Source organism: Sander vitreus, chromosome 22 (genome assembly GCF_031162955.1).
Source record: "Sander vitreus isolate 19-12246 chromosome 22, sanVit1, whole genome shotgun sequence".
Classification (NCBI taxonomy): domain Eukaryota; kingdom Metazoa; phylum Chordata; class Actinopteri; order Perciformes; family Percidae; genus Sander; species Sander vitreus.
In genome coordinates this window covers 8901084-8928762 of record NC_135876.1, presented here as the reverse complement: position 1 = coordinate 8928762, position 27679 = coordinate 8901084, and the positions used below count along the sequence as shown (strand labels likewise).

General features: G+C 41.0%; 2 protein-coding genes and 1 long non-coding RNA gene across 3 annotated transcripts in view; 1 reads left to right on the top strand and 2 right to left on the bottom strand.

Moving 5' to 3' along the window:
• ahrra (aryl-hydrocarbon receptor repressor a) overlaps positions 1-5510 on the bottom strand; it is a 73331-nt gene extending 67821 nt beyond the window's left edge. The window contains exons 1-3 of the mRNA XM_078280514.1: positions 5198-5510; positions 4721-4813; positions 2226-2407 (exon numbers count right to left, since the gene is read on the bottom strand). Coding sequence (XP_078136640.1) covers positions 2226-2407; positions 4721-4782 — 244 coding nt within the window. The 5' untranslated portion in view covers positions 4783-4813; positions 5198-5510. The remainder of the gene's footprint in view (positions 1-2225; positions 2408-4720; positions 4814-5197) is intronic.
• Positions 5511-6122: 612 nt separating this feature from the next.
• On the top strand, positions 6123-13427 carry LOC144537047 (uncharacterized). Its single transcript, XR_013503805.1, has 3 exons — positions 6123-6532; positions 9108-9210; positions 12446-13427. It is a non-coding gene; the product is annotated as an uncharacterized LOC144537047 (long non-coding RNA).
• A 2100-nt stretch (positions 13428-15527) lies between these two features.
• Positions 15528-27225, bottom strand: anks6 (ankyrin repeat and sterile alpha motif domain containing 6). The gene is made up of 18 exons (XM_078280614.1): positions 26570-27225; positions 25443-25661; positions 25144-25339; positions 24761-24911; positions 23788-23832; positions 22462-22666; positions 22205-22311; positions 21112-21263; positions 20719-20956; positions 20356-20405; positions 19871-20065; positions 19603-19765; positions 19107-19327; positions 18105-18297; positions 17851-17918; positions 17540-17656; positions 16508-16604; positions 15528-16359 (listed from the first exon to the last, which is right to left on the bottom strand). Exons 1-18 carry the CDS (start codon positions 26896-26898, stop codon positions 16310-16312), a joined length of 2796 nt encoding a protein of 931 aa, XP_078136740.1. The 5' UTR covers positions 26899-27225; the 3' UTR covers positions 15528-16309.
• Positions 27226-27679: the final 454 nt, after the last annotated feature.

Sequence of the window (27679 nt, the reverse complement as noted above, 5' to 3'; positions counted from 1 at the left end):
ACACATAGACGCAGGCATGCAGACACAGCCTAGGGGTATATTTGCATAAAGTGCATAGGTACATTCTGTTCACTGTGCTCCACCCTTGAGCTGTCACGCAACAGAGACAACCAGTAGAATTTCAGTGTGCTCCCACAACACCTGCCACCGCATTTTCTTCTTCTTCTCCTCTGTCTCTAAATCTTCTCTTAACAGTCTTGTAATGGAATAAATTAAGTCAGTAAATGAATATATTGTTTAAAATGACAAAACAGCCTGTAGCCAAATCCACTTGATCACAACTAACTGAACTGGACATCAGTCAAGACTCAGTAATAACTTCACACAGTCCGCCCAGTGGACAAAAAGCAGAACTGCATCTGTATGAGTAGAAATGGATTCAGTTCTTCTCTATAAAACGGTTAATAAATGAAACTTAAGATTGCAGGTTTCGTGGTTTCATAGCATGTTTTCAGTTAAAGGCTCGGTATTTCAAAGAAGGGAAAACAAAGTGACGATTATGACCGTTCCAAACCACAGGAAGGATGTGGATACTGTATATACTTGTTGCTCATCTCAGATTTATCTGGAAGAGCCCTGGCCACACTCTGTTTATATATCAGTGGAAAAATACAAAGTGACTGTGAGAGTCAAGTGAGTTGACCAAAGAGAGGGAGGGCAGAGATTGCAGATGTATACAGGACCTAATCCCTCATGTTCCCCTCTGATTAATCTCATTAGTGTAGCATCAAAAGCCAGATAAATTGGTCACTACTGCCACTGACAACAAGGCATCCAGCAGAGGTGGAGAAAAACAAATAGAGGCTTTGGCATTAATGCATGTCCAAAAGAGTTCAGAATAGATAGCTGATGAATGCCACCTTTACAGTTAATATGAGTGCCTAAAATCCTACTGCTACTTTGGAAGGTGAGCATAGAAGACACTGTTAGACAATACAAAAGTAACATCACCACTCAATTACAACACGCCTTTCAACACTTTTAGCAGTTGTACACACACACACACACACACACACACACACACACACACACACACGACTCAACCTTCTCCATTTATCCTATAGATAGATGTCCTTTGTAGCTCTTGCTTGGCATTGACACTCCATTGAGGTAGCAGTAGTTGTCTTTATCGCTGCATGATCCCTTATCTGGGAAAGGCCCCATTGATAACTCTAATTAGCACTGTACTGCAACTTTACATGATGGCTTAGCTACGTGAACATTCAGGTTGAACAAGTAAGTGTGTGTGTGTGTGTGTGTGTGTGTGTGTGTGTGTGTGTGTGTGTGTGTGTGTGTGTGTGTGTGTGTAAAGTTGCATGCAGTCCCTCTACATTTTTTACAAGCATTTTCCCTTGCAAGACAGAGGGAAGATGCTTATTCTTTCTTCTTTATATAAAAGAAAAAAACTACCCCTTGTCTTAGAGCTGTCGCATCCAGCTGTGCCAGTAGCCTCTGAGCAGATAAGGCAGCCACCGAGGCTGCCGGCAATGCAATACGTTAGGAAGCGGCCCATGAATATTTGAAGTGAATTGTGGAACAACACAAGGAGTAGAAGGGAGGCATTCAGTGGATGGTGGGAGGGTGGAAAAACACGAATGTGTCTCAGTATACCTTTTAATTACATGTGACTAAAAGACACAAAGGGAAAGAACAGATGCCTCATATATCTACAGTGATGCTATCACAGACAATGTGTCCATCTCTCATGAGCTCAACTCATGGAGCCTATAGGGATTCTTACCCATTCAGCACAAGGCTTTGACTAATCTAGTTTGGGGATATGGAAGATTTTTCCACCTTCTAAAAGACAATATTTTTGAAATTATAAAGAATATCTAAGTGACGATTTCCAAAATATTGCAAAATAGTATCCATGTTTATTTTCTACTAAAAACAGAATATTACTACTTCTGGGGCTATTACTACTATAAATACACATTACGACTGCTACTAATAATATCAATATTTATATAGCATCTTATCTTAGAATCAATTTGTTAGAGGGTCGGTTTTATAATAAATATGTATCACAGGTGGACACAACATTGACCTATATGCCAGTTTACAGCAGCAGACATCCCATTATCGACCCTGTATATCAACTCCACAACTCCCTATTAACTCAGAGACAAACACACACACACACACACACACACACACACACACTCATTATATAAATCCAATACCACCTGACACTACAAATGTCGTCTTTCGACCTCCTTTACCTTGGAAGAAGCTCTTGACGCGGAGGTAGGAAACTGCAAGGCGCAGCACGGACAGCTTGTCCAGCTTGGAGATGACATCTGCGGGGAACGGCAGCAGGCTGGCCAGCCGGTCCAGCTCAGCATTCAGCCTGTCTCTGTGCCGCTTGGACGGGTTGGTTTTCTCATTGGCAGCAGACGGCTTCCTGATGATGAGACGGACAGCGGGGAGCGTTGGGGTTAAATGTTGTGTGTGGATGGACTTGTTTCAATCAGAAGTTACGCATTAAACTGTAAAATAAGAATGGTATGAGCTCATTGGTCCCCACTAAATCATGTGTTTTAGTTGGGACGTATTTGACTCCACTGAGAATCTCCTCAACAGGCAGTAAACGACAGCAGCACATAGAAAAGGACTTAAATCTCATCCACGCTACATGACATGATTTTTTTTTATAAAACTTACATGCTCAGCTTGCCCTGATGGTCTAAAACTACTCAAATGATGTTATAATTATTAGTAATATACTCATTACTACATTCTAAACTCTGGCTAAGATCCTGTATTTAATGTATATCACCACAAAAAACTTTCAAACACTCATATCAAGTCAGTCCCTTAGGAAAAAGTAGAGCAATGGCTGACTCACGAGACTATTTATTGTGTGACTATTTGATTTTTTGATCATTGGGAAAAAATAGGGCACCAAACTGTTAAAGGAAACATAGGTATGCATTTATTTTCTAGAAATAGTTTCTAAATAGATACCTAAGTATAAGTTACTCCTTATAATGACATCAATCATGTCTTGTCTGACTCTGGTATGGCAAGCAGTGCCCCATGCCAACCCGAACAGAGACATACGGCCAAATAAACCTCACTCTGCACAAGTCTCTCTTTCTTTAAACTGTATTTCCTTCTGCCTCAGCCTTCCACAGTACACAATGCAACACCCAGATTTGTGTTTTCTCCAATGACGAGTCTGTTTATTTGGCAATAAGATTCTTCACAAGACAAAACAAATGAGTTTAATTTAAGTTTGGTTTCTCTCCCTGCAGACTATCGTTCCACGCTGACATAAATCATGCAGGTTTAAATTAAAGTAATATATATCTGTATTTACCTAAATCCACTTTGGCTGCTCTTCTTAGCAACTCCCGATATTAAAGGTATGGACATATTGCACTATCCTCCTCAGTGCTGCAGAGCATGTAAAATGCTCCTTAGGCACATAGTTATTTGTGTATTTTAGTATAGGAGTACCACAGCGTTACCAGTTAAACATGATCTGCATATGTAATGTCAGCTCCAATTTCCACAACGGAGAGTTTCTCATCATCTCTACAGACACAAAATACTTTTACATGAATGCTTGGACTCTGTTTAATTCTGAAAAATAAATAATCACATATTCTCCACACAAGTTACTATTGGAAAATCTACAAAGAAAAACATCTGAATGTCGGGGTTTTATCGGATTATTCAGATAATGTAAAGTTAACTTCACTTGTGCTTTCAACAATATTTATGAGGAACTAAAGTTGCCAAAATAGCATCATTATTTCAATATTAAACAAAGATAACCAATGGATAACTGTATAGGCACTGAATTACAATTCAAGGTCCTAAAATATCTAGTGGCATAACTAGCTGACATGTACAAGTATATTTCTGTCGAGTGCACAGGCAGTATTGATTTGATGTGGCAAAGACTTCCTTTCAGATGAGCAGCGAAGGCAGTGCAAAACATGAAATCTTTATAAATGCCACAGGCCTTGTTAAATTACCACTTCCCTCTTCAACATCTTATATAACCATACCATTCACTATTCATGACATCAGCTGACAAGCTGGCCCCAAAAACAACTGTCCTCTACATCGAAAACTATGGTCATCTAAAACACTGTCATCCAAACACACACACACACACGCACGCATACACGCACGCACACACACACACACACACACACACACACACACACACACACTAGGCTATAATGAGTAGTAAGAGGCTTATAATAAAATAATCACGTTATAATGAGTCCTATGATAATATGTTTGCAATAACAATGCTAGACTGCTTATGTGATTATAATATGTTACGTGCTACAATCATACTAAAACTTATGCCGTTATATTCACACCTTACCCTCTCATACATACATGTGAAAAGGATTATAATAGCGTGTGCGTATGAGTATAGTGGTGTATATGCAAGATTGTGATAGTGTGTGTAAGATAGAAGTATGAATTACTTCCTATACGGCCTCTCATACCTTACGGTTACTTAATGTGATCAGAATCAGAACCAGAATCAGAAAAGCTTTATTGCCAAGTACGTTTTTTACACATACAAGGAATTTGTTTTGGTGTTGTATGTGCATGTCACACATTCTCTAAAATAAGTTAAACAAACAGGTTAAACAGAACAAACAATATAAGTATAAATATAGAAGGGTAGAAAAATGTGTAAGCATTAATTCAACAAAATGTAACATGTTCAACAGCGCTCCTTAACTGTTTTTGGACGGGCTTCCTCCTCTTTCTGCCCGCATACATGCAGTCTCCCGGAGGGATCATGATTTCGCGCTCTGTGGAGGTAACAGGTGCGCTGCAGGATGAGATAGAGAGGACGTTAACTTCAATATGGCTGGAGAGAGAAACTTAACACATGTCAGACGGTGAGCATTCAGACTGGTTGTTGCACATTATGCCATTTAAAGTCATTCCTTGAGGTGGAATGCAGTGAATCCCTCAAATTAAAGCAATAATAATTCCAATTATAAGCTCAAAATGAATTAATCAATCGCTGTGGCATACAGGCTGTGAAAGCTTGATAGCCCACTTTGCCAATAGTTACAAAACACATAGGTGCAACTTCTCTAATCAATATTTAGAAAGAAGAAGACATGCAGGATCCCTAAAAAATAAACAACGCATTTAATGGTTTTAAGACAAAAATCACGAAACAACGTCAAAGAATAAAAGCACTGACCCAAAATCCCTGGGGGTATCAGTTAATTCCAGTATAGTGATGGCTGTGGAGACACATTCACTTAAAGTGCTGAAAAGAGATGCGTCTCTCTGGGTGCACCGACTCGGTAATGCCAAATGATAAATCCAAGGGAAATCAAATAAATCGCAGAGGTCCTGTGTGAGCTCCGATCTGATGTTTTCATCAGCTTTGCACTGCTCGGGGCAGATGTTGGCTGATGCTTTATACCCAATTGAGTCGCCTTCACTTCCTCGCGTTTCAGGTGGCGGATTCCTCTGAATGACATGTCGAGCCCTTCGCACGCAACTCTCTGCCTCACAAACAGAGCGCCAGCGCACACACAGACACACACACACACACACACACGTACACACAAATACACACACACACGAAGCTTAGTCTATGCCGCTTTCAGGGACTGTCTGCTTATGTGACGCTTTCAATTAATATAGATTACATATTTAGCATATACGTGGCAATTGCTTTAGTATGCTATACTCTAATAACAAAAAACGCACGACATGTTTTTCTCACTGTGGCCATTGTTCATTTTTTTGTGCATTCTTTGGTACTAGGCAACATTAAGAAGTGTCTATCTTACAAGCATTGTCTCTTTATTCCGTGGTTACAGCCTTTGTTTGGCTCACTAAAATGCTTTTTTTTTTTTTAATAAAAGGCCAGCGACCATACCATATTGTAGCCTTTTAGCGTGCTATCTGGATTAAATCATGTGTATTTTCGACTTAAATACATTGTAGAGCGTGTTTAGTTTGTATATTTACGAGGAGTACATGAAAGTAGCAGTAGCCCAACCCGTCCCGAGCCTGCAGCCGCGCGCAGCGCACACACGCACACACACACACACACACACACACACACACACACACACACACACACACACACACATTCTGTGAGCAGCGCGAGGGGAGGGATCACACGCGAAGGGCAGCAGAAGCACAAATCTCCAGATTCACACCGAGGCTATCCGCGGTCGACAGCACTCGAGGACCGGAGGGTTTTGCTACAGCGGCGGCCCCTTAAAGATAAACACACATTTAACAACGAGCGCTGCTGTGCTTGAATATAATACTGCGCTGGACGGGACTGGGCTTCTTTGAACGCATACTGAATTCAGTGGATGTAGCTTTCAGTGTCAAGTTGGGTCTCTGGGACCGATTTGGCAGCAGCGTCAAGCTCGGTAGCCTATAGATGCCGGGTTTACAACAAATTAGATTATGCCTTCAAAACAAAAGCATTACTGTGTCACGGATCCAACAGCCGACCCGATGTAGCGGGGTTCATCTGTAGACTCTGGAGTGAAACTGTGACACCACTGTGAGTGTGACTTGGACTAATCAGAGTCGTAGTAGTCATCCTGTTGCTTTACCTCAATGCTAAGATGATTCTAAACTGAAGATATATGAAATTGTAAAATAAAGAATGCATGGCATGTCAAACCAGGTATATTTAAAATAAGTTTATAGATAATAAAAAATACAATACAAAAATGTTCCAAATGAATAATCATCACAGATGCTTTTCTGTATAGGCTGCCTTTAGTTTTGTAAAAGTATGAATTGTATTCACTACTACTACTACTGTTAATTGTTGATTTTGGTGGATTTTTTATGGTTGCTTGTTAAACTCTAAACGAATGACTTATGCCATTGAAATATGCTGTGTCTTGTCACTGAAAGAACAGGAATAGTGTGAGAATATACAGTATGCACAGGGCGTAGTTTGTATGGCAGTCTACTGTACTGCGCCCTAGTGTTCAAATGCATGCACTACAAGCAGTCAAGTAAAGTACGCCACTTGAGCACTCATTGCTTATTGTGTATTTATGTGGAGTAAATCATGCAAGCGTATGACTAAGATACACTCTCCATCTTTAAATAGGTATGACATAGTAGAGCAGAAACCCCTTGGTGATGTTGTGCCACATATGATCACACTTACAACTATAGAAATAGGAAAATACCCTTAAGGGTGATGGTGGTAATGATGGGGATGATTGTTTATGAATGAATGTACATTTCTTTATTTGCTGGTTGCATTATCTGATTGCATTGCAATGAACAAAATGAATAAATATTAAATGACATAACAAAGGCAAATACATTGTGGCTGTTATACTTTCTCTTTAGAATAGAGCAAACTGAAACACATGATAACAATAGAGTAACCTATACCTATATAATATTATAATATAATAATACTACAGACAATAATATCTAGAAGGGCTGCTATAGAAAATGGTTAACTGTATGGTCAATTTCTCGAAAGTACAAGTATCCATTTAACTTACATTAAATACAGTTCTGAACATGTTCAGCATTGCGGTTTTCCCTACTGCATTAAGCACATTTTTAAAGTTGATCTTATCTTAACCCTGTGAAAACAGAGCCATTTCTGAGAATTTGCTCCTGTCACATGATCCTCACTGTGGGCTCATTTTCCCCTCTATCTGCAAGTCTGCGGATCTCAAAGTAACAAGCACAACCATAGCCAGAAGCAGGAACAGCTCCTAAATGTCTTTTGAGCAGTATAACACCGTTATGGCAACATAAAGAAAAGGAAAAACATAAGTTAAATTTCTTTGATCATTTATTTTTAAGCAAATGCAAAAAAAAATGTTTTTCCTTAATTGTATTGATCACATACTGCACATATCTGTAACATTGAAATAGCCTACTTATAAGAAGCCTTTTTTGTCATTATATTACAATGAATACAACACAATTGTGAATGCCCCTCCCAGCGTGCTTAAAAGAACCCATATTGCACACATCCGTATATAACATAAAAACAACAATTCATCATATACAGTACCAGACGTTTGGACACATTTTATCATTCATTTGAATGGGAAAGTGTGTCCAAACTTTAAAGATCTTTTAAAGATTAAAATAAAAGAGAGTCTGCAGGGCCAAGATGTGGTGCTGTGGTGTGGCTCCACCTAAGATTATTTCTAAATAGCATGACATGGTATCAAAGTATTGTATCCATTAGGGGTCATTTGTTGTGACAGGTGGAGCTGGGGATCTGAAGAGGTCCTAATGTCCCGTTAGCACTGTCAGTGGCAGCCAGTAAAGCTACAGGGAGCTTTAGTATCAATGCAAATCCACTGGCAGCACTATCCAAGCTGTCTTCCCGATTAGCCTACAGGCTTAAAGCTCTGCTAACGCTGCTGGGAGGGACCTTTGCACGCGAACCTGTGTGTGCGTGAGTGCATGTCTGCGTCAACCGTGTGTATGTGTGCTTGCAGCAGGTGTGTGTGTGCATGTGTGGTTTAACACACATTTTAGAATAATGACCACAGAGCCAAATAGGACTTACTGCAAGCCATCTGCCAGCTGCAATAGTGTGGCTTTCATTGATTAAGATGTCTGTGTTAGCATCAGCATGGGATTTCAGGGGACGTGCTGAGCTGTGACATGACAAGTCTGATTCTAATGGACATTCATAATTGATAGGATGGTCGATATTGGAAAGACAACTTAGTTACTTGTAACTAAGTACTAATTTACTAAAGTACTGTACTTTTTTTTTCATGCCACTTTCTACTTCTCCTCCACTACATTTCAGAGCGAAATATTGTACTTTTTACTCCACTCCATTAATCTGTAATCTAGTTACTTTACAAATGAAGGTTGTTGCACACAAAATGCATGTAGCTTATGAAATTGCTGTTTTATTATAAATGAAACTACCCAACATTATAACGGCCTAAAAGTCCAGCTGAAATGATTAGACCATTAAACACTTGGTTGAGTGACAGAACTGTTTTGATCGTTTCTAGTTTCTAAAATGTGAGGATTTTTCTACATTGAGTACTTTTAACTTTATTATTTTTATTTATTTTTTTAAGATTATTTTCTGGTCATTTTAGGCCTTTATTTTTTTATAGGACAGCTGAAGGCATGAAAGGGGAGAGAGAGGGGGAATGGCATGCAGCAAAGGGCCGATGCGTCGAGGAGTAAACCTCTATATATGGGCGCGAGCTCTACCAGGTGAGCTACCCAGGCGCCCACTTTAAAGTACATTTTTCGGATGATACTAACATACTTTTAGTTAAGTAACATTTTCAATTTGCATCAATGCAGGACAGGGTATTTTTACAGTGTGGTATTAGTACTTTTACTTAAGTAAAGGATCTGAATACTTCTTTCACCACTGTTTGTCAGAAAACATCTAGAGGAAATATGATGGAATTTAAGTTGTTGGTCAAATTATTTGCCCATTTCTAACAATGGGTGGGCCCAACGGAGGTGATGACCTCACCCACTGATGACCCTGAACTCAGAAAGCAGGAGGAGAGCTTACAGTCCGGTAAACATTGCTGCAAAGCAGGAATGCTGTTGTCAGGATTTGTGGAGCCAGAGTGTAATCCATGACAGCAGAAAATAGTTAATGGACATGAAGCAGCTCAAGAGGTTGTTAGGTCAAACAGGACACATGTTCTGACCCTTCTATTGCAGACACACACACACACACACACACACACACACACACACACACACACACACACACACACACACACACACACACACACACAGTTTGAATCTACTTACTTTCACAAATGCTGGAACCCATTGACCCTAAAGTGTTTAATACCACATTTGGACAGATTTCATTTTTTTGAGGACAATGACTAGATCCTTTTTGATCGGACAAGACTATGAAACTGAAATCCAAGATGCGATGAGACAATAAAGTTGAAAGACACAGAGTGGAACTATTACAAAATGTAGAAATGCATGACTTATCGTCTTGGGAAGTATCTCAGGTGTGAGTATAGATCTCATGAATGATTCAGGGTTTACAACTGTAAAAATCGGAGACACAGAACAGCTCATAACGAAACACTGAAAGTTATTTCAATATTTAAGTGTAATGAACTGCTGAATATTGTTAGGAATTCAAAAGTATGCACCTATCTTCAAGGAAATGATAACGTGCCAGAGTCAAAAAATGAGAAGCCAAATGTGACACACCATTGTGTGTACACTCCTGGAAGCAAATCAGGTAGCAAAGGAACCATGACACTGAATTTCACTGTATGATAGGACTGTAATACTTCTTCTATCATCATATTAATAATAACTTTTATTTATATAACGCCTTTCATGAAATCCAAGGACACTCATTTACACTCTGGATGATGTGGAATGAGGTGTGAATTCAAAAATACATGAGGTAAGATGTGTCAAGCAGGTAACTGGATGGTCATCAAATCAATATTCCATAGATTTCTTTTTGATCATATTAGTAGTTTTTCATCCCATTCTATCTTACAGTGATATCAAAGATTGTGCAGTTGTTTTGAGCAAATAGGGGTTACATTTTAAACTGGTGCTTTCCTGTCACGTGTTAGTCCCTGTATCAAGAGCTGTGTCAATCGGTTTAAGAGAGAAAAATTGTGTTATGGGATCATCGTTTGTTGACATTTGGATTTGGATTTTTGGGACAGAGGGACGGTGAAAGGACCACGGCGTTGCGTAACACCCAGGATGCGGGGAAATCCTCGGAGCAAATGAGTCACTTTTGCGAGGATGAATGTTGACAGTGGAATGCAAACTCGGGCAGCCACTGTTTGTTTGGACACACAATATGCAATGCTATCGTAGCTGTGCACGCTGGTTATTGGATGTACTTTAGCTTTAATTAACCATGTTCAAAATGTGAACAGTTTGATGGATGTGTTAAAAGCTCCAGAGGGTTCAATCCTGCAAAAATCCTTTTACCCACTAAATCACAGAGTCTGAGAGACCGGGCATCACACATACACATATATACACACACACACACACACACACACACACACACACACACACACACACACACACACACACGTGCACTGTAGTAAAGCCATTGCCCTAGGTGATGCACATCTAAAAAACCGCACTGGCTTGTACAGCCAGAGGCCAATGGCCACTGTGAATTTCATGGTTAACGGCACCCAAGCTTTTGGAGAAGACTACCGAACGCTGGGAAAATCCTCTATATCTGGCAACTTTAGGCAAAATGTGTCACCGCTGTCACCCCAATCCCAAACATCTTCACAGACACACCTGGTGGAGCACAGTACCATCACAATTCATTAGGTGTAGTACTTAATAGTGTCTGTACTCGATATTCAGAACATTAATATAGTTAGGATATAGTGTAGTAAGGGCGTCCTGAGCAGAGAATGAAGTCATCACCCCCTGTGTGTGTGTTGTAACCCAAACTCCTCTGTTCTTTGTTTTGATAGCCGGTTAGTGGGTGTGAAAAAACGCAGGTATTCCACGTACTGGGAAATGGTCTGTGAGAGCCGTGTGGAGGCAAGCCGAGCCCCCCTGGTTTTTCAGTATTTCGAGTACGGCCCCTTCAATTTTGTTTTTCTTTTAACAGGTGAAATACATTGGGGGAGAGTTTACTTGTTTCCAAGGACAATCAATCATGGGAGTCAATTTTCATAATCAACCTTGTACTAGGATAATGCCACTTGCTCCAATACTATATAAACAGATGAAATGGCTTTTACATTGGCAGATTTTAGCCAATGTAAGGATCTTAAGCAACGTGCTTTCCGAGGTTATGCAGCACATTTGTGAATTATGTCAAATATCCCTTAACATTTGACAGTGCAGACAGTGCTGACGATATGATACATCTTCTAATGATTATTACGTTAAGACTAACTGCTCCTTAGTATATGTGTCCTATAAACCACCTAGGTTTTAGTTGTGTCCTACAGTATTTACTGCTATGGGGAAGCACAGGGAACGAAGATCGGAAAAAAAATGCACCTAGTGAAAATGTATCTCTTGTGGGGATCTTAACCTAAGCTTTAACTCAGACAGACTCCGGTTCCTTTAGTCAGCCCGTTTTACCACAGACAGGAGACCACTTTCAACCCCTGAGGGGTTTAAGGCTTGGCTAAGGCTGTCATATGGATCTTACCAGTAGCAGGGGTAGTTAAAAAAGAATGTATTCATTAAAGAAATCGTTTTTCTGAGTCAGTATCAACATCGCTGATTTTATGACCTCCATAATGCACCCGTGATCTATGTCCATTGTTATTCACTACTGCATGACTACTGTATTGACAGTTACAAACTATTATTACATGTTATTCAATCCAATCAAAACCGTATGTTTATGAAATCAATTGGGAGGAAATCGAATGAGTCACTCCGTTTGCTGCCCGCATGCCACAGCGATGTTAATATATTCCAAATGTTTTTTTTTTTTTTTTTACAGCTCACACATGACTGTACATCTGAACACTCGATCTGCCACAGCCCTGGAGAGGAAAGCTTTCCAACACTGAGTGATGCTTTTCATTAAACTCTACAGGAACCCTGTCGCCTGCCTGTCGGACCAGTCTATATCCAGGTCATCAGTAATGATTTCAATGATGTGATGTGATGTGACTATTCGGTCATGTTTGAGGATGGCCTGTGTTTCTAAACTTTGGTGAAAGTGGTTTGAAGCACTCAACCAACACATTTTTCAGCTGATCTTGATCACATGGTGACAGTAGCTTCAAAATACAAAAACCCACTACAGCCAACATGGACAATGGACTTCCTTCCTTTGACACACTGAGCTCCTCTCTCCTCTCTCTTTCCATATGTGTGCATCCATGTCCCAGAAATGCTTGTTACTAACCTAGCTCTGGGGAGCTTATTCCCCCGGAGCCCTTGTCTTTTTTTGTCGCCCAGTTTTCCTTGGATTAGGGTGGCACCTAAATCTTGGTTGCAGCTGTCGCCGGGGTCCTGCTCTGTGCCCTGCTATGCCCTGCTATGCTCTGCAGTGCCCTGCTACGTCCTGCTACATCATGCTACACCCTGTAACGCCCTGCAGTGCCCTGCTACACCATGAACTACTACAACTGCTATTTCTAGTCATAGTTCCATTATGTTTGTTGTGACTATTATTGCCATTGTTCATCACACCCCCAACAGGCACCGTCAGACACCGCCCACCCAGAGCCTGGGTCTGTCTGAGGTTTCTCCCTAAAAGGAAGTTCTTCCTCGCCACTGTCGCACTAAATGCTTGCTCTTGGGGGAATTACTGGATTTGTTGGGTCTTTGTAAATTATAGAGTGTGGTCTAGACCTACTCTATCTGTAAAGTGTCCTGAGATAAGTCTTATTACGACTTGATACTATAAATAAAATTGAATTGAATTGTCTACACTAAACATGTATTTCTTTACTGTTAAGGTCCCCCTACACTCAAAAACGTGTTTTACTTGTTGTACTTTTCTTGGATGTTTGAGCTTCACTGTGTACGTATGAGCATTGTTTTGTGACATCATAAACTTGGAAGCCAATCACGGTCCAGTATCTAACTTACACAAGTGTGATGTGGAAACCTCCAATGCAGATACACCAAGAACAGATTTTTTTTAGTAGGAGACCTTGTCGTTTTGAAATAAAAAAAACATTTGCATATTTATAGTTTCAACTAGGGACGGGTTAAATTAACTGCTAAAATCGATCATTGTTTGAGTGTTCTGATATCGATATTATTATTTATATAATTTATATAAATTTCCATGACTATGTATTCCTGAAAATGTCAGTCGACATTATACAATAAGAATAAAAATCTGTGTTAAAGTTTACTCTCAGAGGTTTAACAATAAAATGAATGACAATCTATGTGGTTCATGGTGGGAGTTGTAATATCGCGCCCCGAATACAACGGTGAGGTTAGGACGACGTGAAATACATTTATTAATCGCATATTATTATGCTGTGTTCAAAAAAGAAATTCCATGACTTTCCAAAACTTTCTGGGTCTTTTTATGTTTCCAAAACCTTTCCAGGCTTGGAATTTGCATTTTTCAAACTCCATAACTTTTCCAGGTTTTTTCAAAACGTATGAACCCTGTCCTAAAACCTTCTCAGATACAAGTTATTATTCAAAGCAGAGTAGTTGTATTTGTCTTAAATATGTCTGGAGGGGATCTTTAACTTCAGTTGTAGGAAACTTCTTTTGATCTCGTAGACAGCTACTTCTGAAATAAACGGCTACACCTGTGGAAATTACGGCATAATGGTAAAAGCTAAAACGTAATGTTACAGTAGCATGAGTAAGAGTCACCAAGTTGGCAAACTGACTCAGTAATGTCAGTTACAGTGGTATACATCTAAAGTTTGAATTAGTTAACATTAGCCACCGTAAACTACTGCTCATACCAGACCAGGTAAGGCTATAGAAGTAAATCCCACACGTTTCCTCAAATGAGGTTGAGTTTTATTGCTGATGAATTTAACGTTCCATTTTTAAGAGAACAACGTCACATTTCTTTATTCAAAGGTTGCATTGTCTAGCTTTAACGTGTGTACTATAGCTGAAGAAGAGACCTCAATCAGGCAGTCCCAGAACAAGCCTGTAGATTACAGCTGGAGAATGTATTGCATCAATAGAAAGTCACTGCCATCTTGTGGAAGGAAGATGGTTTCACATCAGATTGGATTTGGTTTACAAGTTTTTACACAAGAAAAGCTGGACCTGAAACCTGGTTTCCAACTGTTAAACGTGAGCACCAATGAATAGAGTTTGTATTTATTTAGTTTTACAGCATTTCATTTTTTAACACTGATTTTATTTCTGTGTTTAGTGATTCAATTCATCATCCAGACTTCTTTTTTGAAAGCGTACACAGCATGTTTATTCATCTTTCCCGCACACAGTGCCTGACTAAACAGGAAATGAGATCAGTGTCATCTCATATTTAACTAACCCATCTCTTGGATTTAAGTGTTAATGTTTTATAAGTACCTAATATTAAGGAATGATATGTTGATTAGGGCTGGGCGATAGGGAGAAAATCAGATATCACGATATTCTTGACCAAATACCTCCATATCGATACTGCAGCAATATTCTAGGGTTGACAATTGGTGCTATAATGGTAACAATCAGTAATGTAGACATGTCTAAGAGAGGGAAAAGGCAAATAACAGAACAGTCTGGTAAGTTCAGAAAAGTACATTACTTACTGTAATGCAGCCTTTAAAACCAGGAAAAGACAACACTTATGTCATATCACGATATTACCATATCCAAAATCTAAGACGATATCTGTCTTATATCACGATATCGATATATAATATCAATATATTGCCCAGCCCTACTGTTGATGATATTAATGATGGAACCAGATGAAAAACTCGGTGGGAACTTTTGCTCAATGCCCCTCCTAATTTATATTGCTCATGAAATGCTCCCAAAAGGTTTTTGTCAATGTCCTCCCATCTCAAGTCCAATAACATCTTAACACAGTAAAAAAAAAAAGAAAATTGTATATATATATATATAAATATATATTACATCATCATCATGTTTATTTATTCATGACAGCACAGTCTTGACTAAAAATCATCTGTTTACATAGTGGCCCATAAACAAAACACATAACAGCTGTCCAAGAGACTGAAAGGCTAAACAATTGCTCGGCTAATGTTCCTTTCTCCCTCATATTCTTTCCTCATTAGTCTCCTTTTTGAGTCATTACAAGTAAAAGTCTCAATCACAGTATTACTGGCTAGTGTCTGTTTTATTGTATTTTATTGTTATACTCAGAATCTCTCTCTTCTGTTCTCCCGACTTACTTTGCCATTTTATTACATACAATACATTATGCTGTACTTCTCACATTCTTTTCAGATCAAATTAAAATCTCTCTCTCGGCTCCCTCCCCCTCTTCTGTGTATTTGATCTTCTCGTCTTTACAGAACTCTCTGCGTAACCCATGCGCTGCATTAGCAGTAGATGTGGTAACCGTATCACTGTGGCAAAACAATATCACTTGCCACACATGGTGTGCTTTGTCAAATAGCAGCAGGGCACTGGACTCAGCCAGCCCTGTCACACCTCCCCTGCTTTAGGATCCATAAGACGAATACTTGAATGCAGTTTGTGCCTGGAGGCAGGTTCTCAGGGTCTGGTTGGTCGTTTTGCTGCAGCATCCTCTTGCTCTGCAAACGCCGCTAGTTGTCTGGGACATCCGGCGTCCATATTATTCCTGCCTTGGCTAGAGGTCACCAGCATTTTACTCTTATTTTAAGTACCTTTGGTGTACTCCCTGGTGGGCATCAGGGCTGCTGCGTTACCTTTTGTTGGAGGAACGGACCTGGTGTCTCATCCAACCTGTTGGTGCTGATGATGAAAAGTGGAGAGAGAGAGAGAGAGAGAGAGAGAGAGAGAGAGAGAGAGAGAGAGAGAGACAGATTATGATGTTGTCTTTGCATGTACCAGTGCTACAATTTCTCCAGAAGAGTTCATAGCTCGTTTTTTTGACACTCACAGCGTGGTTGGCCTGGCTGTCGGGGGTTACTGGCGCTGCTACCAAAGGAAGACTGGAAGTTATGGATGGTCTCTTGAAGGATCTGCCTTTCTCGGCCCTGATGACAACCAACCAACGGTCATTATAAACCAGTTCACATTCTCAGGCAGAGATGAAACTTTTGCTATACTTTCACACATTGCGTGCCTCTGGTATCCACTGTTAGTGGTTCCCTTTAGCAATTTCCATCCTCGTTCAAAGTAATTCTACCTATCTCTGCAGTTTATCATGATATAATGTTAGGTTGTACTGGGCAAAGCTGGAAGTGGAAACAAATATATAACCTAAGCCCAGAGATCCCTGGAAACACACCACTTGAAGTAGGGCTGCACAATCTGTTGTTTCTTTATAGTCATCGCAATATCAACTGGCGCAATATACAGTACATATCTGGAAAGGCACTCAGAGTTGTAGTGTAGGCCTTCTCTTCATTAAAGCCTCTGTGTTTACAGGCTTGTGGTGATGCGCAGTGTGCTATAGGTGCCAAAGAAAATCTATGTTTGGTACTGCCAATTTGTTTTGTTTTGTCATGGTTCATGTGTGCAATAAACATTACACTTTGTGAGAAAAAAAATGGCAGAGAATCGTGATATCAATTCGAAGCTAAAAAAATCGTGATTCATATTTTTCCCCGAATCGTGCAGGCCTACTGGCTAACTGTAGAGTTAGCAGAAAGAAAATGCACTTTAAAATGAAACTGTGGTGCCTTTTATATTCAATTCAATGTTCAATTTGTTCAATGAACATGAAATGTTAGAAATGGTTTCCTTTGGTTTGTTTTAAATTCAACAAGCAATGTGTTGTATTTTAGCAGAATACTGAAAGCAGCAGAAAGGCAGAACTGAGTACGCTTTAATATTGGTTTATTTATGGCAAGTAATATCGTTATTGCGATATTCAACAACGTTATCGCATATTTCCCTCATATCGTGCGGCCCTAACTTGAAGGAACGTTTCCTTTGCGATGCATGATATATGTTCAACCAAATGCACCTTTCCAGCATTGAGCTCTGATATGGCAGCCAAGATCTGCTGTCTGGGTCCGTCCGTTTTAATGCCCAGCTCCCGCAGGTCTCCATCTGTTAGAGTCAGGAATGCCTCCATGTCCACCTAGAAGCAGAGAAAAGAGAATGAAACATGTTCAATAAATCAGACAAACTATTTTCTGTTTAATATGAGCACAGAACTGTACAGTCCATACGGCAGTTCAGTGATGCAGTTACGGGAAAGCAGTTTCCTTCATGTTGAGAACCCGTGATTAGGAAATATTTTAGAATTCCCTTTTGACGTAAAAGATAGAATACCTCCTGTTCCTCAAATATGGGCTGGTATTTCTCGAGGGACAGTTTCTTCAAAATACTAGACAGCTCATCTGAAAAAGACAAAAACAACATGTTGCCACGAGTTTCCACAAGAAGATTCAGTTTGTGTGTTGATTATTTTACATAATGAGACCGTGGTTTATTTTCAAGTTATCAAGAATCCCCTATCATCGCCAAACACTGTATTAATAATAATTACGCAATTTCAGTTTGGGCTGAAATCCACGTGGTATCACCTTCATCGGTTATGGTTCCACTGCTGGAGCCGCCGCTGCTCTTGGAGCGAGGATGGGAAGAGTTGGAGGACAGCGAGTCTCCCGGCGCGGTGGGAGGCTTGGGCGTCGGGGAAGGAGACGGGGTCAGGGTGGGCGACGTGCTCTTGGATGTGGAGGAATTCCCTGACTGAGGTCTCTTCTTCAACTCCATCTTCTGCAAAGGAATAAGGGCAGACAGTAGCACCAGTTCCAGTGTTTCCGCTAGACCTGTAAGGTTTCTTTTCACCGGTCAAATGGGAAAAGTTCCAGTCATATACTGAGAGGTTTATGCCTCGACGCAGAGGTCCAGGGTTCGAATCCGACCCTTTCTCACCTAGCTGTCCTATCAAATGAAGGCGGAAAAGCCCCAAAAATGATCTTTAAAAAAAATATATATTTTCCGTGTTTATTGCGCTTAAAAATAATGCATAGGCAGGCTATATAGTAGTCTAATATCATCAAGGGACGTCGATTTATACTATTTTATTGAAATGTAGGCTACTTGCTACAGGCAGAGAGGCCAAAAGAATGAAATCAATGCACATAACATTGTGCCGATCTGAATTCAAATATATACGATGTGTTTGTGGCATTAACGTTAATGAGGGGGGCTTGGTCTTTGACTTTCCCTCTTGTTTGTCGCCGTTTGTAGTTTGTAAATCTACGGTAGTCGACTGCATTCAATCAGAGCGAGAACACAACATGTAGTTTTTTTCCTTTATCGCATACACTACAGTCTTTTTTTTTTTTATGAAAAAATGTGATTGTTCATTGTTTTAATAGAACGAAAGATATGAAAATCACGGTAGCCTATATTAACACAATTCAAATTGTGCAGAGGGAATTATTTCCACCGGTAACTCTGACCTGACCTCTTTTTTACGGAAACTCAGACCAGTTCACTGACATGACAGGAGGCACTTCTTTAACAGTGACTGTTTCTCACAGTAATGACAGAAAGGAAAACCAAACAAAAACACAGACCCTTCTCGAGTGGATGTCGGAAGCCACCAGGCTGGGGTGGGAGTGGATGTCAGGAAGGCTTATCTCAGGCAGCGGCAGGCCGGGTGCTGAGGGTGGCAGTGAGGGTTGGCTCTGTGTCTGGCTGTGCTGTTTCTCTGGAGCCTGGGCCTTCACATCTATCAGGCCTGCTGCTCGCTTCCTTTGGGCTGCTATCTGGGAGAGAACACTGTCTGCACTGCCCCCTGGTGGAAGAGAGAGGCAGAGGGTACGTCATCTGGTTGCTCATGTTAGGCCTGCTCGATTATGGAAAGAATCCTAATCACGATTGTTGAGAATTTATTACAAAACGTAATGTGCAAAATAATCGTTTTTCTCGATTACTCTGTTTTTGTGATCGTTAGGAGCCAAAATCATAATCACAATTCATTTGAATAATTGCACAGCCCTAGCTCATGTTCACATTGTCAGGGTATGTTCGTGTGTGTGCGTGTGCGTGTGTGCGTGCGTGTGTGTGAACCTGAACGGTTGTGAGAGTCCCGGTTGATCCCTGCCACTCCGTTGGAGCCTCCTGAGGAGTGGGGGGAGTGGTAGTGACCAGAGTTGGAAGGAGAGGAGGAGGAAGGCCCCTTGGGGATGCTGGGAAACTTAATGGACCTGCTGACCACACGACTGATAGATGTCTGACGTATATAAAGGAGGGAGGAGGAGAAGAGAGCAGAATGATGAGAAAACATAACGGACGGGGATTCGCCAGCACCGCCCCTCTCTCACTCACAAGCACTCACAATATCGGAGTTCCCACTGCTGTTCAGCTTCCTCTGGGGGGGCATGGGCAGGCGGGGCGCTTCGCTCTTTCCCTCCCCGAGGAGACGCGAGCGGTCCGAGCTCCACAGTTCAAAGTTGGACGGAGGCAAGAAGGGAGGGATCACGGCTTTTAGTTTATCGTTGGGCAGACGGGTCAATGGCGCACCACTTCGGAGCTAGAGGACATGGAAAACATATCACATATACAACACTACCACTAATAATAACTTTGTTTATACAGCTCTTACTGAAAGAGTTACAAAGTGCAAACCCCAAAGCTTTAAAACTAAATATTATTACACAAACACACACAAAAAACCCAGGGCTAAAGGGATTGCTTACTTCGCAACATGTTGTTTCAGCCAAGCATGCTAACTTTCTGACATCCTAGAAGGTAATTCATTCACAACATGATTGAAAAAAATGTACAATGAAACATAGTTTACATCATATCAAACACACCTACCATTGTGGTTATAAGAAAGTCCTCCTTTTCTGACGATGCCCTGCAAAGACCTGAAAAAGGAACATACAGTAAGTGACATTTACACATTCCCTCCACCATATCTTCTAACATGCAACGTCCGTAATGACATCTTTCTGAACACGTACATATGCAAAGTCAGTTCCAACCAGCGTCTGAACAAAACTGACAACAATCAAAAGCAGCAAACAAAAGTCCTTTTTTTCACACTGTAAACACTTGTAAAGACACTTTGATGTGTAAAAGCGGCGGAGTTCCCCTTCAAAATGAACATCTGATGTGTGACAGACAATAGTAATTATGCTCTAGAAATGCCGATGAATTAATGTTATCACTGTGTCTCACCGGTATCTTTGCTCTTGACCGCCCAGGCAGTGCTGGCGTCATTCGCCCCCAGGGCAGGAGATGGTGCCAGCGCCCCATTGGACACGGGAGCAGGCTTTCTATTGGCCTTCATCGTGGCATCCAATGAAGTTTCAGCATCGTCTGGAAATGGAGCCAGGCGGTTGGATGAAAGGCCGTGCCTCAGGGTGTGAGTCAACTTAAGCCGCCGGAACCGATTGGACATCCGACTCCACCAGGACTGGAAGGGTCAAACAAGTCCAACATGTGGAAGTCATTTTTCATTTACAGTAATAATATATCAGTACTGCATGGTGTGGATTTTGTATTCATACATACAGCATGAATTAATATACTGTTTAACAGCATATTACAGTAACAGCACTTTTCCTTTACCTTAAGGCCTCCCTTGTCGTCAGGCGGCACGGGGACGTTGCTGAGGGACTGACGGCTTTTGGAGCGAGTTATTAAGGCTCTGCCGCGGTGTTTTGACTTGTCCTTGTCTACTTGCATACACACGGATGCTAACAGACGCACCAACTCAGTGTCTGAGAAAATCCAAAGTAGACACGGAGAATATAAATAAGAGATACATACAGACACCATGGGAACTACCAAGCATGGACTGTGTAACAGGCTACTTAGTCATAACTTCATCAAAATATGATTTCAGTCTTCTTTGAAGAATGAATTATGTTAGCAGGCATCTCCAAAAACATATTACAAACACTGAAGCATACACAAAAACCTTTACATATACCACCCTTTTACAATAAAAGGCCACTTATGTAATGACTAATTATTGTGGAGAGTTGGGTTAAATGAACTATTTATTGTGATTCTTTTCATTATCCATTAATCTCTCGTTATTTTCTAGAATAGTGGATTCATCTTTTGTTGTGTAAAATGTCCGAAAATAGTAAATAGAATAGAATAGTAATAGAAAATAGATTCTCCAATTTTCCAAAGCCCAAGTTGAATTATTGAAATTGCTTGTTTTGACGAACAACCAACAAATATTCACATTTCAGGAGCTTACACTGGTGAAATCTTCGGACTTTTTAATTAAAGACGAAAAAAAACGTATACCATTAATCAATCATCACATTGGTTGGAAAGTCATTTTCTGACTGAATAATCACATTTTAAATTAGTTGCAGCTCTACCATTTACAGTCAATGTAAGAGCTAAAGGATACAATTCCACAATAGTTCATTTAGTTTTGCAAAAGTATTCTTATGAATCCTTATTGGTTCATATTTTTATATAAGTACCTCTACCATGCACCCTAGGTCAAAGTCCTAAGATGACTCCATAACTTGAGAGTTTACTTTTCGATAGGGTAATGCTACTGCTCTTTTCACAAATGATGGACACCTGATCTTATTAATGCCGCTATTTATTACAGTTTAATAGGAAGGGACTATTACTTCATTCTGAGCACATTTCCCCAACAGGCTGTAAAACAAAGTGATGACAGTGGGGGTACCTGGGTCGTTCAGCAACATAACCAAATCAAAGGCTGTGTAGCCGTTCTTAGCCCGAAGGTTGACATCGGCCCCTTGACTCAACAGGTACTTGACAATGTCTTTATTACTGGAAGGACGAGGGAGGCAGAGAAAACAAACGAGTGGGAAAGGATTGATGATAGTGTCAGCATACATAGTGTATGTGTGCATTGCATTCATGAAATTACTTCATATCCCCACTAAAGTTTACCATAATGAACCACAATGTCCTTCTTACCCGTGATAGGTGGCCTGCATTAAAGCTGTCCACCCATGGACGCCATCCTGTTTGTCTATGTCGGCGTTCTTCTCCACCATCAGCTGCACCACTTCTAGCTGACCGCTCACTGCTGCCATCATGAGAGGTGACGCTCCCTCCTGATTGGATGAATTCACCTGAGTAGGATCCTCCTCCAAGATCTCCTTGACTAGTTGGGAATTTCCTAAGTCAACACACACACGCACAAACACACACATAAATATGCATTTATATGGACTTGATTGTGTTTTTTTCAATCACCTGTTAATCTTACAACCAAAACACAATTTACAACACTGAGTATTCAGTTTAAGGGCCCTGACACACCAACCCGATTATCGGCCGTTGGACAGTCTGGCCAGGTCAGTGACTCGAGTCTGTTCGGCGTGTTCCGTGCCGTCGTCCGTCGGCGGAGCTGTCGGCCTTCATTTTGGCCGACCCGACATGCTCAGTCGGAGACAGGGCAGTCGGGACTCACCCGGAAATGGCGAGCGGATGAGCCTCTCAAACAGGGCTGCAACTAACGGTTATTTTCATAGTCGATTAATCTGTCGATTATTTTCTCAGTTAATCGATTAGTTGTTTGATCTATAAATAAATGTGGATCAGTGTTTCCCAAAGCCTAAGATGACGTCCTCAAATGTCTTGTTTTGTCCAAAACTCAAAGATATTCAGTTTACTGTCACAGAGGAGAGAAGAAACTAGAAGATATTCACATTTAACAAGCTGGAATCAGAGAAATCTTATTTTTTTAATTAAAAAAAAGTAAATGACTCAAACGATTAATCGATTATCAAAATAGTTGGCGATTAATTTAATAGTTGACAACTAATTGATTAATCGATTCATCGTTGCACCTCTACTCTCAAAATCGGACGAAAATCTTTTAAACTGACCTTTGCCGATCTGAAATGAAGACAGATTCAGCAACTGCGCAGCCTATTTCTCGCTTCAAATGTTTTCAGAAACACATTTCGGTGAACTATTTTAGTACAATATGAGATCGTATTCTGAACAAGACGCCGTGACAGTCTGGCTGTGAATTTCCAGAGAAAAAAGCCCCACGTGACACGTTCGTCCAACCAGCTGCCGGTTTTCATTTTCTGGGAAACAACACAGAGAAGCGCCGCCTGCTGCTATGGAGACGTATTACGTTTCGCGCACGCGCAGACCGTCAGTTCAGTCGGCGTCGCCTCAGTGTGTTTTGAGGCATTTGTTTGGACATCGGGGACCCGACTGATCAGCACGACTGCCTTTTCTGCCGACGGTCGGCCGTCCGGTTGGTGTGTAACAGCTCTAACTCACCCAACTTGAGAGCACTGAACACATCTGGTCTTCTTCTATCGTCATCTGTGGAGGAAGGAAAGAGCACGGCTGAGAACAGAAGACAGTTCTGGTATACTCTGAAACAACAGTCCTACTTGGCCAGACTCCAAATGGCTCAGCATCATGTGTGGCTGGGGGTTATGTGAATAAAACTTATCACTGCAGAGTTCACCTCTCACAAAAAATAACTGGGTGTACTTTAATTCTGCTGTATTTGGAACACTCTGAATTCTGCCTAGAAACTCAGCCAGACTGATAGAAAAATTGCATAAGTGATTTTTGAGACAGATTTATCTTAATAGATTAATAGCGTCAAACAATGTAGCCACAAGTGAGCTCTGGTTAAGAGTCTAGGTTTGGTTTCAGAAGTGGAGGTCATATGCAACACTACGTATGGCCGTGCAGAAACACTGAGTTAATTACTGCTGGTGAGAAGAGCTATTAAACATCAAAGAGGCTGAGAGCTGTTGGTTTAGCTCTCACATCAGTGTCAATTGCAATGCAAGAGCAACACACACAGACATTGTCATGTCTGCAAACAGGGTGGATCAACACTCCCTGTTACACTGTAAAATGATATAACCATAGAAGCAGCAAAAGATGCCAGAGCCTGAGAAAACCAGGAAAATGACTCCTGAAGCTGCACTGGACTATTTCAATATTTTAACATACATTTAACTGTATCTCATCTTATTTATATATTATTTAATTATTTGATTCTGCAACAATTTGTTTCTCTATCATCATATTATAGTATGTAGTATAATAATACAACGGTATGATGATGATGATGATTGTGTAGTAATTTGCAAACCCTTTGTTGGCTTTTTTCTTACATTCAGAATTACTACACATACACATGTTAAACCTTGTATTACATGCTTTGGCAATAATGTACTACTTTATCATCATCATGCCAATCATGAATTTGAAAGCGAGAGGGAAGCCTTACCTGTCTGGGGTCGGACAGTGGTGATGGAGTCCAGATAGGCCTTGATGTCTCTCTGTTTAAGCTGCATGGCTAGTTCAAAGGCCGTCTTGGACAGAACATTGACCCTGTCTGGGTCAGCTCCACGCTCCACCAGCTGCTGAGTCACAGCCACCTTCAAAACACACCAACTTTATTTATCAGCAGACTTCTTCTACCAGATGTAACTGTATGCATTCGCGCTACAACTGTGTTTTAAACAAACTCACATATATCGAGATGTAAATCCATTTAAAGTGGCACATGCTATGAAATGCCATACATCCAAAAGACACCCACCACGATACCCATAATGTATTATCCATCCATCTTGTTTATCCAACCATCCAACCATCCATTGAACCCACCTTCCCACTGAGGGTGGCCACCATTAGTGGTCCCCAGCCAGTGGTCTTCTGGGAAAAGTTGACATCAGAGCCCCATTCTAGCAGCAGGCGCACTGAGGCCTCGTGGCCATGCTGAGATGCCACCATCAGGGCTATGATGTCCATGAATTCTCTGCCTCCTCCTGGACAGCCTTCACTACCTCTAAAACCAGCCGCGCTGTGGAAAAACAGGGAGCCAGAAGACTTAAGATGTTATTCAAAGGTAATCTCAATTGAGTTTTGTTCCAGTCGAGGAGTAGGCCTAAAAAAACAGCCCAAACCTGCAGCTGTTGTTGTTGTTGCCGTTTGAGACTTCCTCCGCAGCAACAGCCAGATGATCACAGTCATCAACGTAGGCCCCGCTCTCCAGGAGTAGCTTGACTACATGAGTGTGTCCCCCACGGGCCGCCATAGTCAGAACACTCGCACCTAGCCTGTTCCGTCCATTGATCTCTGCCCCGTTCTCCAACAGGATGTGGGCGACAGTCAGGTGGCCAAACCTGGGTGGAGAAATAGAGAAAAAGTATGAGATAGCGCGAGAGAGAGAGAGAGAGAGAGTAGGGATTCAGTAGCTATATTCCCCCTAGTTTAGAACAGTTTATCAAACATGTTACAAATGAATTAGAGCACTCTTCTCTAAGCTTATGGTGTTGAAAAGGCCTGGTCCTCCTGTCACATGCCAAGCACCACCCAATTAAGTCAAGTCACACTCCATTAATTCCCATGGGATATTCATCAGTTTATACAGTACCTAACATCTAATACACTTGCTGTGACATGTGTCATGTTGGAAGCAAAATAATGTGATGTTTGCATTACAATCAGTGATAGTAGATTTTTGTGAGAATTATGGAATATTTGACATACAACTTCCCAGTTTCTTTACTGTATGGCATGCCCTGCTTGTTAATTGTACACTGAGCACTCTGATGAATATGTTAGTTATACCTTCAAGATTAGGACAAAGCCATTACAACCAATATACCAATTTGACAGGCACAAGACAAAGGCATTACAACATTCAAGTTGAACTCTAGAGTAATGAGCTCTCAAAGGTTGTGGTCACGACACTGACAGTTACAATATTTGGATTAAATCAACATTAATATACCCTTTGTTAAAACCATGAAGCTGAGAAATATTATGTTATGATTTAAAATGAACAGACTTTTAATGTTGCTTCACCAAACTCACGCTAGAATCTGTCAATTGCTGGGGGGGGGGGGGGGGATGTTCATGTAACAGGCAAGACATTTGTGTTTCTATTCGACAAATTAAAGAGTGGGTCCCGACTATTTCTACACTGAATGAAATGACGAATCCAACCGCCAGATTGTTTAACGGAGTTTGATGTGTCCGCCTCTTCATTCATTAGAACAGTGCATTGAGCTCCAGCCCGCAGCCTCACCTAGCAGCCTGCATCAGCGGGGTCCAGCCGTAGTTGTTTCGGCTATCCACCGAGGCCCCCTTTCGTAACAAAAACCGGACCAGGTTCTCATGACCGCTGGCCGACGCAAACTGTAGGGCGGTGTTCCCCTCCTCGTCCGTACAGTCCACCGGTACCAGAGACAACATGTCCGCGGTATTGCACTCCGACCCCGCTTCTGACCGCAGCCTGCTCTGCCGCCCGGACTCTTTCGAGGCTCCGGGCTCCAGGATCCCCCGGGCGGTTTCATAGTCCCCCTCGTCGCAGGCACGGAAAAGCAGCAGCGAATTAGCGGGGACACCAAAATTCATCTCCTCATTTAAAGTGTTACTCCGTCTCCATTTAATCAATCCAGTTAGTGTAGTTTCATCGAAAATAACTGACAACGACTTTTCCTCTGTCACTTGGCGGCGGCCTGTGATTGGAAATCATGACGCACAGGAAAATTAGTTTCGCCTTCAAGTCTTCTTCTTCTCAAACACTACACCGTGGGAATCATCTTTTACAATCATAAACTTTCTTAATATCTTAACGCGTTTTCGACAAAACAACTTTTTGGCAACCACTGCCCCGGTTCCGTTACTTGTTTGGGAACTTGAAGAGCATCAATACGTCTACAACCATAGACTGTATTTGACTTCCGCTTTCAGCTTTCAAAAGAAAAGCTTATTAAATGCAATGGAATAATTGCGTTGTTTTTTTTTTTGCTCATGGAGTTCCTCAATTATCAGGACACATCGGATGAGTGGAGAGCCATATGGGGAGAGCTTACTAACTGCTATAACATTCCCAGCCGACAGCCTACCTTTGAAAAGCTCCATGTGACAATTGCCAAGCGATATTAAACACTTCAAATAAACTGGCTTGCTACATTCTATGCTTGCATGACACTATTGTGTCATTACATGACTTCCCAAAATCACACATCTTGCAATTTTGAAACGCAATATATAACACAATCTTTATTCTTAAAGGTGTGTTCCTACAAATGTCAGTAATGTAGCCTAATATTCATAATGTATTTGTCTGTTTATTCATGATATGAGTTCATAATGTAGCCTGCTCATTTCATGAATAGAACGTTTGTGAATG

Coding starts and splice junctions, on each gene's coding strand:
- anks6 (XM_078280614.1), bottom strand. CDS start 26,898: ATGAATTTTGGTGTCCCCGCTAATTCGCTGCTGCTTTTCCGTGCCTGC. Junction 22,667..23,787: donor GTTCAGTGCTCTCAAGTTGG/GTGAGTTAGAGC, acceptor GTGTTGACTTAG/GAAATTCCCAACTAGTCAAG. Junction 21,264..22,204: donor TATGTTGCTGAACGACCCAG/GTACCCCCACTG, acceptor GGATTTTCTCAG/ACACTGAGTTGGTGCGTCTG.